General features: G+C 38.9%; 1 protein-coding gene across 1 annotated transcript in view; it reads left to right on the top strand.

Moving 5' to 3' along the window:
- The window catches only part of TRHDE (thyrotropin releasing hormone degrading enzyme), a 388,541-nt gene that overhangs the window by 289,798 nt on the left and 86,158 nt on the right, over positions 1–12,585 (top strand). Inside the window, exons 8-10 of the mRNA XM_041755901.1 lie at positions 5,760–5,825; positions 6,448–6,635; positions 12,408–12,496. Coding sequence (XP_041611835.1) covers positions 5,760–5,825; positions 6,448–6,635; positions 12,408–12,496 — 343 coding nt within the window. The remainder of the gene's footprint in view (positions 1–5,759; positions 5,826–6,447; positions 6,636–12,407; positions 12,497–12,585) is intronic.

Here is a 12,585-nt window from a genome sequence, read left to right as displayed (position 1 = left end):
GTGGGTAACGGGCTTTTCACACACGTAGAAATCCTTTTTGTTCCAGAGAAATATCTGAATTCTCCTCGAAGTAAACAACCTGTGAGAGTAAATCTAGGTAAAAGATACATAAAAAATAAAAATAAAATTGCATGAGAATGACGATATAACTCATTTTATTCTACGTATTTAAATAACTTCCTTTCCTAAATACCACTTTTTTTTTTCTTTTACTGTGTCTGGTGTCCACACAGTCCTGTACCTTGAAAGGTCTCATGTTGGTTTTTCTTTTTATCGGGTTTCCTACTTAGGAACTTGTTGCAATTTAATAATAAAGGTTTACCAGTCATTGGTAGCTTTTCTTTTTTCTTTTCTTTTTCTTTCTTTTTTTTTTTTTTTTACATTGATAGCTTTTCATCATTGGTTCCTATCTAACAGAATAACATGTAAAAATTCTCTTACTTTTGTGTGATGCTTTTCCAAGCTGTGCTCCTCGGTTTTACTTGGTTTCATGACCTCTAGCCATTTTTCAGATAAAAACCAAAATACTATCTCGGTCTGCAGCCCGGCTGTCTGATGTGTGTTGGTTGGTCATTCGTCACTGGTCACTGGTTTGGTCTCCTGGTTGCTGTTTCTCAAGGTCAGAGCACCTGGAATCATCCTCTGAAGTACACAGCCAGCCTTCAGAGGGGTTGATCCAACCCTTGTGCGGCACTGCTTTGATCCATCGAGCTTTTAATCTACTTTCTTATTGTCCATGGGTCCCTTTAAAATCACTCTGCTGTAGTAATGCACCCACTCACAAATATTTCATTTCTCAACTTTAGGTTCCCAGTTTAAAAGCTCCTGTTCTTTCTTTTTTTGCCTTCTTTCAGACAAAAGTTTAACACAGTTTAATTTTATTGTTGTTACCCTCAGTGTGCTCCTGTCTGGGGAACTTGTATACTTTTTCTCCAATCTTCTTGTCTGCCTCTTTTTTTTTTTTTTTTTTTTTTTGCTTTTTTAGCTTAAATATCTACCCCCTTCCTTCCCTGCCCCCACAACTCTACTGTTTATCAAACAATGAAAGCCTAGAAGGTTTATTCCATAGAACTGGGTGCTCTTTGCTTTGCATTTTGTGTGAGTTGCATGAGAAAATTTCTATTTTTCTTTTTAAGGTCACCAAGAACATTTAAGACATCTGTGTTGTTTTGATCAAATCCCCCATTAGTGTTGTATGAGTCAGGGTTTGGGGTTGCAAGCAGTTGAGAGGAACTCTGGCTACATTAGGCAGAGAGGAGTGTTTTTGAAGGGTGTAGGGTAGCCCTTGGAATCATTGGGAAGGCTGGAGAACTGGGCTTACAGACCTGAGGAGGACTCAGACGCTGGGAGACCTCACCGAGGTCCTGCCACAGGGATGGCTGGTTCAGCTGCTGCCATAAGCTCCCTCCAGAGCCACCATCACAGTGTCACCGTCACGGGGGCGGAGGGGTCATATTCCCATGGGCCCTACTTCTCTGCACTGATCCTGCAAGAATCACAGCCCTGGGATGAAGTATCTGCTCCTCTGGGACCCGGGCTCATGTGCCTGCTTTAGCTGCCTGAGTGGGGGGGGTCAGGGGGGCAAGGATTTATGTTTTGGTCCCTTCCAGATTGAGTGGGAGGTGGGGCCCTCCCCTTCCTGCAGGATCCCATGGGCAGTTATTGCCCCCATATCAACGTGGGGTTTCAACGCTGGGAAGCCAAAGGGATGACAAATGCCCACTACAAATTTTTGAGGCACAATTGTTCTTAATAGAAAGGAACAGTCTTTCAGACCCCTACTTTGGCCTTCTTGTCACATAGTCAGAAAAACCGATGCCCACATTTGCTGGCATGTCCCCAGGCTGCACTTGCAGGTAGAAGGGCGCTGGCTGCCTGGGTGCCCGCGGCCCGGACTTGCCCGTGTCATGCCCCTGGGTGCCGGATGCTGTAGTGGCCGGCGGGCCAGGTCGGGGGTTGATGCCAGACCCAGGGGGGGCCCTGGGTCTTCCCGGGAAGGAGTGGGTGCCCTGGGCCACCAGCTGAGCTTGGGGCCAGCGGGCAGAGCAAGGCGGGCCCAGGCCTGTGGCGGGGCTGTGCTGTGTCACCCTCTTACAACAGGGGGCACAGATCTTGGCGACACGCAGGTGGCCCCAGGGTGGAGCTTCTGCACCGGGCAGCTCAGCACACACGGCCCAGCCATCTGCGGGCCCAGGTCTCGGTGCCTCCAGCCAAGGGGCATCTTTATTCCACGCAAGCGGAGCATCATTATTCCTCTTCTCCTCGTTACTTATGAGTCCCGTTGGCTTTTGCATGTGAAGGACTGTGGCTTGTGTCACCTGTCAGCAAAGAAAGTGACATAAAGGTGGCCCCCAGCCAGCGGTGCGGCCCTCCCCAAGAGGGCAGGTGGGGGCAGCAGCTACTGTGGGGGAGAGGAGGACTCGGGGGGGAGGCGCACGGGCCTGGGGGGGTGGGCTGCTGCCACCGAGGCTGCGGAGCTCAGCTTCCAGCAGGTGTCAGGCCATGTTGGCAGGTGCATGCACAGTCCTGGTGCGGGGCTTGGCCCGGGCCCGCCTCTGACTGCAGCGTCCTCATGTATTAGCTGGTGATGATGGTGATGGTGATGATGATGGTGATGGTGATGATGATGATGCCATCGACCCTGAGATGAAATAGAGAGCAGCTCACACGGGGCTAAAAAGGAGGCAGATGGTATGATTTACACTTGTTCTGTCCTTGGTTATTCTTGTCAGTGATGCACTTCCTTCCACCGCTCTGTTTCCAACTGGCCACCTGAAGGGATTGAAAATCTTATGGCGGGGCAGCCTGGGGTGGCCCAGTGGGTTAGCACCGCCTTCAGCCCCAGGTGTGACCCTGGGGTCCCGGGATTGAGTCCCACATCGGGCTCCCTGTATGGAGCCTGCTTCTCCCTCTGCCTGGGTCTCTGCTTCTCTCTCTCTCTCTCTGTGTCTCTCATGAATAAATAAAATCTTAAAAATAAATAAATAAAAAGCTTACACAGCTGATGTCTGCTGAACACTTGCTGTGTGCTCGGCCCGTGTCACTGGCAATACTGCCCAGACACTCCATGCTTGATGCCCTAACATAAACCTACGAAGCAGGTACTATCATCTCCCCATTTTATAGGCATGAAAACAGGCACAAGGAGGTTAAGTGACTCGCCAAAGCCACGTAGCTGGGCGGTGTTGGGGGGGAATTGGACAAGGCCGTCACACTCCCATGCCACACTTTATGTATCATAAGATCCTTCTGCTCAAAAGGCCTTCAAGTTTTAATCAGTTTATAATTTTGGTTTTGTCCCCTAAGAATATTCGAGTGGTCATCCATGTTTTTGTCTTTTCAACAGCTCCTCTATTTCTGAAATTCTTTGTCTAGAGAACCCTTAATTCTTTCTACAGTTAATATTAAAATATTCTTCTACTTTATATCATAATGTCAAATCTACTGCCGATTGACTTTCATACACATACATATAATCATAAGTTTCCATTTCGGATTCATAACCGCAGCCCTTTTCATATTCATCAACTTGTAGGTTTGAAAGGAACTTAAAATCTTCTTATTTAATTGCACACCAAACGTTTGAATTCATCTTGTCAGGCAGTTTTGGTGCAAAGACTACGGTTTTAGTTGCAGAGACCGTCCTCCACGAATCCCATCTCAGTATCTGCTGTTGTTCTCGGTAACCTCCTCTCCAGCACCGTTCCCCCAGCATGTGTAAGCCACAGGCACCTGCAAAGCACACCCCACTTTTTGTGGAATGAATGAATGAATAAATGACTACCAAAAAACCACATTTACTATTCTGGAAGCTTCTTTGTAATTCAACAAGGACAAAACACAATTTCCTTAGCTTAGGATAGGACTATTTTCATGCAAGAGGATGGGTAAAATAACTAAGGAACACATTTGGGAAGTGTTTTAGTTCACTTTCTCTTTGTTTGGAAGGAAAAAAAAAAGATTTGACATGTGTTAGAATTCCAGTAAAACCTGAAAATTGGGACTGCTGGGAATCCAAGAAGATGCTTTCTACCCTGACTTCCGAGCCAAGGAAGTCAGATCTGCTTCCTAAACCTGGATAATTGCCATTTCAGCCCACATGAAATGTAAATTTGCACTTTATTCTGAATTGGGGAGGAAACCAAGAGCTTGAGTTGATGATCAGTATTGGGCCAACGTCAACTCATATCGTGAACAGCTGGAGTTTTAAGATCTGTCTGTGAAGAGAATCCTATAGTTAGGTATTGGACCTTTCAAAGTCCGTGGGGGCATTGCTTTGTTCCCTCTTTTGGAATTATCCTAGCAGCACTATCCGTAAGCCAAACCCAATAAATAAATAGTTCTAATATTGATACTTTTAAAAATTATCGCACCACTAAAGTAAAACTCAAATTTGTGTTTCAACATTCATATCGTTTCCGGATTTATCCATTTAGATGCTAAAAGATCCATTTAGATCCATTTAGAGACAATGCTGAGAGTTAAATCTGAAATAATTTATTTAAATCCTAGTCCCTGAGTTCTAATGGAAAATGGCTCATATGGCATATTCAAAGCCAAGAGTGGAATTCGCATTGGTTATTGGGGTTGTATTTTTTCAATAAAGTTATTCATAGTCCCTGTTGACAATGATGGATTTGTGGTTGCTAAGGTAGTGTTGGGCATGACAGCTGTAGTGTCTGATTAGGTGGGAGTTGCCATTTGCTCTGCTGGGAGTTGCCAACAAAGCTGAATCTGTCACAGGTGCTACAATTTGTATTTCAGAAAAATGTCTTCCCCAAGTTTAATTATCCCCAAAGTATTCCACTCTACACAAAGTACTGAAAAGAGTCAGCGATTTCTTTTTTTCATTTTTAGTACTGTGATGTAAATGAGGACTTTTGTCTGCTTACCTACATGTTGTAAAGAGGATGGAATTTCACATGGAGGAGACCATCTTTTTTATGATATAAAACACAGTTTTCTATTCATTTTTGTACTTTGGATTCAGAAAAAGAATAACACCAATTGGCCATCAGCAAGTAACATTCGGTGACGTACATAGACCATGCTTTGTAGAAGGGAGCAGCCATGGGGTACACAGAAAGTGTGTGGGTTTAACTACTAGTGGGGGAAAATTGGGAAATGGGAAGTCTATACTCAAAAATATCAAATAAACTCAGGATTAACTTTTTCTTGTTAAGTGTGAGTATATGTTTCAAGTTCATGGAAGTATGTCTCTTTTTCTGGATTAGGCAGCCTGTCCTTTGCAGAGACTAGGGAATCTGACAGTTTGTGGAGACAGTCCTCACTCTCTTGGCCTTTGCCAGTTCCTCTTCACACCAGCATGTATCAGCCAGGTTTCTGTTGTTGTTTTCTCTTTTCCCTAAAACAGAATTTTTTCTGACACTTCAACAGGGAAGCCTGATGGAGGAATTTCCCCTAAATATTTCACTGCAGAGGTAGTCTCTATAAAACTGCTTGAGGCCGATTTGCTAAATTAGAGGAAGGCCTTTGATCCTGGAAATCCAGAAGTGATTATGGCGATGAAAATAATTTTTAATAGACCAGTATCATTTGATGACTTAATTAAGAAATATGTTATAGTTAAAGCTCTTTGGGATATTTTTAAGTAAGATTCTTCACCTTTTTCCATGTCTTTGTCTTTGTACTAATGCAATTCTAACAAATGGAAATGGTTAATTGAGTCGGGAAATCAGTGTGTTTACTGGAAATGGCTTAGCCTTCAAATTGTAATTACAATTTTATATTCTTTGTAGGATTATTTAACCATTCATAAGTATGGCAATGCAGCCAGAAACGATCTCTGGAATACACTGTCAGAGGTAAAGTACAGGAAGCTTGAATGCCAAAACCTTTTCTTGAATATTTGAATTTGTTTATAAGCCATTCATAACTTTTATTGACATTGGCAGTTGTTTTGAATTTTTATATTTCCTCATATTGCTTTATCACTTTGTTTTTTATATTTTATATTATAAAATGGGGTTAAAAATTAAACTGCAAATGATTGTAAAAAGTACCCTGCCTACTTTCAAACAAGACAAGACTTCTGAAATACAACATGCATATGTTGTCAGATATTCACGTTTGAGAGAAATATTGATATTAAAGTAGTTCTTTCTATAGGTGAGTAACAAATATTTAAATTTGGTTCTAGACATTCTGGGGGCACTTAACGATGCTGCAAGTACTTGTTTTAACAATCGACTGTGTTTTATCTTCCATTAAGTAAAAACTTTAATGCTAATAAAGCTTTCATTTCTCTACATGAAGCTTGACTTAAGGCAAAGAGATTAATTTTACTAACACGTTATATTAGCCTCACTGATTTTACATGTTTTCATACTTAAGTAAATCATAAAGGTAAACATAAAAATGGTTTAATGTTAATTATATTTATAATTCATGTTTATAAAACTAATTTATACAATTTGGGTTATGAAGGCTTTAAAAAGGAATGGGAAATTTGTAAATATACAAGAAGTGATGGATCAGTGGACACTCCAGATGGGTTATCCTGTAATCACCATCTTGGGGAATTTGACGGCGGAAAATAGAATAATAATTACCCAACAACATTTTATCTATGACATCAGTGCTAAAACTAAAGCACTCCAACTTCAAAATAACAGGTACGACACTCTTTAACATGAAAAAAATTGCTTTTGTTCTTAGGTTTCACTTTGCATTTTTAACATTTCAGAAAGGATTGCTAAGATAATTATAAAATGTAAGTGAAATATGGTTTTCATTTCTTTATTTACATATGGTGTTTTCATTTTCATTCCTCTTTTACTCCTATTTCCAGATATTTTAACCATCAAAGTGACAGCACACCAAAGTTATTTTGTTCAAGCAGAGTTTAAATTATCATGGTGATTTAGAAAAATATGTGGTTTTTTACACTTCCCTGTAAATGGTTGTTGAATTTAATTCAAGAAAGTTAAGATGCAATGAAGTCAATTAAATAGAATTGAGCAAACTGAGATTTATAAAATAGATGAGAATAGAAACGAACAATCCAGGAAGACTAATTAAAATAAAACAAAACCACTAGACTGGTGTCTGAGCCAAAGGAACTCAAACTAGATCCATTTTTAAATGGTCTAAGTATCAATGCTACTTAGCATCAAAATATGTTCTCTTCCCTCAGTTTCCGTGTGTAAAACCACTAAATAGACAACATACACAGAATTTTCATTTGTTGTTAAACTTTCTTTTGAAACTCTTAATTACTGGAAACAGCATATAGTGTTTCTTTTCTATTTCATGTTTTCTCTTTTTTAAAAAATTTTATTTATTTATTCATGAGAGACACAGAGAGAGGACACAGACAGAGGGAGAAGCAGGATCCATACAGGGAGCTCGATGCAGGACTCGATCCTGGGACCCCAGAATCATGCCCTGGGCCACAGGAAGGCGCTAAACCGCTGAGCCACCCAGGAATCCCCCCTATTTCATGTTTTCTTACAGTTTTGTGTCCTATTAAAGGCTGAGCCAGAGCTAGATAATAGAACTTAAATCAGTTCATTTCATTTTTTAAAAGGTGCCCTGAGAAAATGTTGGAGGGAGAAGGGACAGATGGGATGAAATTTAAAATTAATAAATAAAAGCGAGGAATTTGGATTAGGTTGGTCATGCTGTCTCCCATTACATTGGCCCATTAGGACTCTGAGGTCACCCACCAATATTTAGGAGGTGTGAAGCATGAATGGGTTTTGGTTTTTGGTTTTAGTTTTGATCTCTAAGAGGGGTGGATGACAGTGGTTCCCAAGTAGGCTAGCTCCAAGATGGGTTGTAGGTGGAGGGGACTGGGAAATCCATGACTGTTTTCCCGGTGATTAAATTCAGAATGTCATTTGGGAAAGCCTGGTCTTCGATCACTATACACATTGGCCTTCAACAAACTGCCCTTGCAACCCAGCTGTTTCAACCAATGGAACATAGTATTTTCCTGCCACACCATCCATCCGGTGGGCCTGCGTGGACGCTTCTGTCCCCAGCCTGACTTCGGCACAGTTGCCAAATATATAATTTTCTATATAGGAACTATGGAGAGAGATAATCCCAGGGAATATTAAAGAAAAAATATTTTAGATTGATGCATGGCTTCCAACCCCCCTCCGGCCCCAGGCTAAGCTGCTCAGGCTCACCCCCGGCCCTGCCAGGAAGGACAGCAAAATGACGCGACTGTGGCAAAGTCAGAGAGATTTAGGCCGTGCCTTCGAGACGATCACTCTGACACAAACATCACTGATGCAGAAAAACATAAAGGACTCGCAAATGACAGGACAAATCTTGAACAAAAATACACTGTCAGCCTATAGCACGCGGCAGGTGGACCAGCGATGAGTCTGACTCTTTGGAGGAAGAATCTCTCCCAGGCTCTAGGAGTGTCTGTAACATGAACAGAACTTCGCTTTTGCCAGGGTTGTAAAATCACATGGGTCATTTTGAACCCCGAGAACCTGGCGTATAAAATATTAAGAGTAAGATGATCTATGGAGTACTTTTGATCTTGAAAATAATTTTCTATTTTGAAATCCTAGTGTTTGCAGTTAAAATTTTAGTCCTCAATTGTACATCACTGCTCAGTGCTTTTCACTCTAATAACTGTGGTCTGAGCAACCGTACCAACCCTATTGGTTCTTTGGACGTAGCCTCCTACACCTTTACTCCCCGCTGTAGGAAGGTGTAGGAAGTACTGCATTGATGCAAAAACACTGAATTTGATGAAAAGATTGCATTGATGAAAAAAGAAATCCCATGAAGTGTGCATCTTTTCTGAGCCAGTGTCATTCATTCCTTGTCTTGAATTTTGCAAAAGATCCTAGAACGTCATCACTACAACATACCCAGTGCATTTTGAATGTCTGTGGTAATTATATTTTTCATCATAATAATTATTATAGCATAGAAAGATTGTTATGTAATGAATAATTGCATAAAGGTAGGTGATATGTAGACGTGAATAAGATATTTGCTAGAATTTAGGTATCCTAGAAGTTCTGAATTCGTGTAGCTTTTCTTTGTGAAGTGAATAGATTGCAGTGCTGAGGAGTGTCTCTTCATATACTCATGGAGCTTCCCAGAGTCCTGTCCTATATAGAAAATTATATTATCTCCACAGTCGTATTTTCCTTTTGTTATTGACCTGGTGACAGCAACCTCTATAGAGTTCATGGTGTCTATGTTAATACTTCACTGATATTGGTACCATTTTTTTTTAAAAAAAGATTTTTCACTCAAGCTGCAATAAATACCTATTATTGTTTACCCTGACATGACTATTAGGAAAAAAATTGCTTTATTATAAAAACATGAACAACAGAGAGAGATAATCCCAGGGAATATTAAAGAAAAAATACTTTAGAGGTCTATGGAAATGCATTTTGTGTTTGTTTTGGGCTTTTTTTTTCCTGCTTAAAATGAGATGACGAAAATTAAACTTAGGTAGCTGGGACATAATCTAATTTCACAAATTCTTTTTTGTAAGCTTTTTTCAAACATCATCCACTGCAGTCTGAGATTTTTTTTAATAGCACACTATGCTCAACAGTGTTTAGTGACTTCCACCCTTTAAAGTTGTAACCGTAAAGTAATGTGCTTTCTTTCGATTTTTGAAATTAAATTGGTGGAAAGATCAAATATGTGTTGTTCGGAAGGTTATGCAAAATAACATATAGAGGGGCGCCTGGGTGGCTCAGTTGGTTAAGCATCTGCCTTTTACTTAAGTCGTGATCTCAGGGTCGTGGGATCTGCCCCATGTTAGGTTCCCTGCTCAGTGGGGAGTCTCTCCCTCTGCCCCTCCCCACCGCTCATGCTCTCTCTCTCTCCCTCTCTCTTTCTGTCTCAAATAAATAAATAAAAAGGAGAGGAGGAAAAGGAAAAAAGGAAAGGAGAAAAATATATTTTTCCTTAAAAAGGAAAGGAGAAAAATAATACATAGGATTAGTCATATAGCAATTCAGAAATGAGTACAAATTTTTGATATGCTTGGTAATTTGTAGTTTTCATTTTGTTTTTGTGACAATATATACATGTGCATTGTGTGCATACACACAGACACAGAGAGGGCAAAAACATTCTTAGAAAAAAAATATAGAACACTATTTCAAAAGTGTTGCAAAATGCCCAAGTGTTTGCATCCCAGCACCTTATAGTTAACTGGTTGGCATCTGAACGGCCATAGGATTCATGCTGTGACATGTAGGAAGTTTCCGGTAGGGAGGTGGCATTGACTGTTAGCAATATGCACATATTGATATGAACCTCTTTTTCTTGTACTGTAGAGACTCTTGCTAAAACTCAGATATTGAAGCATACCATAGAAATTTTATTATACCTTCCACTATTTAGGAGAATGCAGTTGAAATAAATGCAAAAGTATATTTATTTATACTGAGGCAAATAATAGTTCACATTTTAGGATCATGCTTTAAAAAGGCACATTTATCCTTGAGGTTTTTTAAACATGGTCAATTTTGTATATTTCTTGACCTTTGATACTTATTTGACTTCACAGTTTAGTTGACCCAACTCAATGTGGAAGATACGTACCAAAAAAATCAAGTTCATAAAAGTTAATCTCTGTCTTGCCCATAGACTGATTTGATCCCTTTCATTTTATTTTGGTTTAATCCCATTTGATCCAATTCAACAGCAATTTATGGAATGCCTTCTATTTCTAGGCTTTTTCAAGATCTTAAGTATAAAAATAAAAGCTAATAGTTTATTTTGAGAATCAGATGCACAGTCAAGCATTATAGTCTCTTAACTAATTTTTTCAATCAATCAAAAAAGAGTCATTATTTTTAGAGAACAGCTGTTAAAGAAACATTTATCAATTCTCTTTGTCTTCCTCATAGTAATACCATTATTAAATATTTACTATATTCTTAGTATTATGTTAGAGCTTGGAGGTATTTGATAAAGAACTTATGTGGGCTATGTTCATTGACTTCTACTTTAAAAACAATACATTTGAAAAAAATAAAATAAAAACAATACATTTGGCTACTATAGATTATTGATTTCCTGACCAACCATGTGGATCCCACCAGAGTATAGCTTAGTGTCTCTAGTAGTTGGCATTCAAAAAGGTTTCGCTAAAAACAACAACAAAAAAGAAACCAAAAAAAAAAAAAAAGGTTTCACTGATTAAATACAGCATATATTTTTAAAATTTAGAATTTTAAACATACTATTTTAACTTTCCATATTATAGATGGCAATTGGTGTAAAATTACGAATTTCTTTCAATCTTCCACTTATATTTGTTATTATTACTGATTTCTGTTTGTTGTGAATGGGAAACATGAACTGATAAAATAGTCACATTCCATATAACCGATTTAGAAGAGATGCCCTCTCTTCCCATGCCCACAAAACATATTCATTATATCTGTAATTATATAATCCCGGATATTTTTCCTGAAAAACTCTCAATTTTCTGTTTACTTTCCCAATTACAGAACTCACGCAGTGTCTCTTTCATAAAATCAAAAATATTTTGCATGCAATAGATATTGTTGGTGATCCCTGCTGTTAATGGTGCGATGATAGGTCAATGTAATCCAACTTCAAGGAAAGAAACAAAATGTAGTCATGGAACTTATCATAAGACCATCCAGCCTACCTCTGATTGGTCATTTGAGATTAAATTGATACTATGCCATGTAAAAGTACAGGCTTCCATTTTTATCCTATTAAAAGTCAAATTCTAGAAAATGCTTCTCTCAATAGCTGGGACTCAGAACTGATCCCTGAAACTTGGTTGATGATTTCACACATCAGTTTGGAAATTTCATTTCAGAAAACAGAGCAGGAAGTGTGTTCCACTCTGTTCTTTGTATTGATCTGGATTCAGGGGCATCTGATTACTTTTGCTTTTCTCTCCTGCTTTGCAGAGTAACATTGGATGTGTGTTTACCTTTCTGTTAAATGTGACAATATTACTTTTTAGGATAGTTTTGTGAAATGTTAAGGATAATGTTGAAATGTAAATGCCATGAAGCCATTGAAATGTGTATTAATTTAATATAGAAAAAGTAGAAAGGAGTTATTTTGAAAATTTAATCAATATATGGTGTGGCTCTGATTTATTGAGTTTAGCTACTTTTTATTTCAAATGCAAAATGCAAATTGTCTTTTTTTTTTTGCAAGATAAATTGTTCCGTCGAAAGTCCTCCTTTTGTATTGAAATTAAAACTCTTACAGGCTAAGTCTGATGATTGGTATTGAAGAAGTGAATTCATCTTCTTGATTTATGCCTTACTTTTGTGACTGGGGAAATTTTTAGTTCCCCTGAAGAGAATAACAGAAATCATACAGAAGGTGCATAGCAAATGTTGTTTATTTGTTATAACCATTTTTATTCCTAAAGCTTCTATTTTATTTTGCAGTTACCTGTGGCAGATTCCATTAACTATTGTGGTAGGAAATAGAAGCCATGTGTCTTCAGAAGCAATTATTTGGGTGTCTAACAAATCAGGTAAAATATATATGCTCCCCTCAGGAACTATTTGGTTTCACGTAATTGTTTAGCAACTTAACCTCTGGTTTCAGCTGTTATAAAAATGT

Source organism: Vulpes lagopus, chromosome 5 (genome assembly GCF_018345385.1).
Source record: "Vulpes lagopus strain Blue_001 chromosome 5, ASM1834538v1, whole genome shotgun sequence".
Classification (NCBI taxonomy): Eukaryota; Metazoa; Chordata; class Mammalia; order Carnivora; family Canidae; genus Vulpes; species Vulpes lagopus.
Note: the sequence above shows the minus strand (reverse complement) of the source record. Positions and strands in the feature narration are given on the sequence as shown.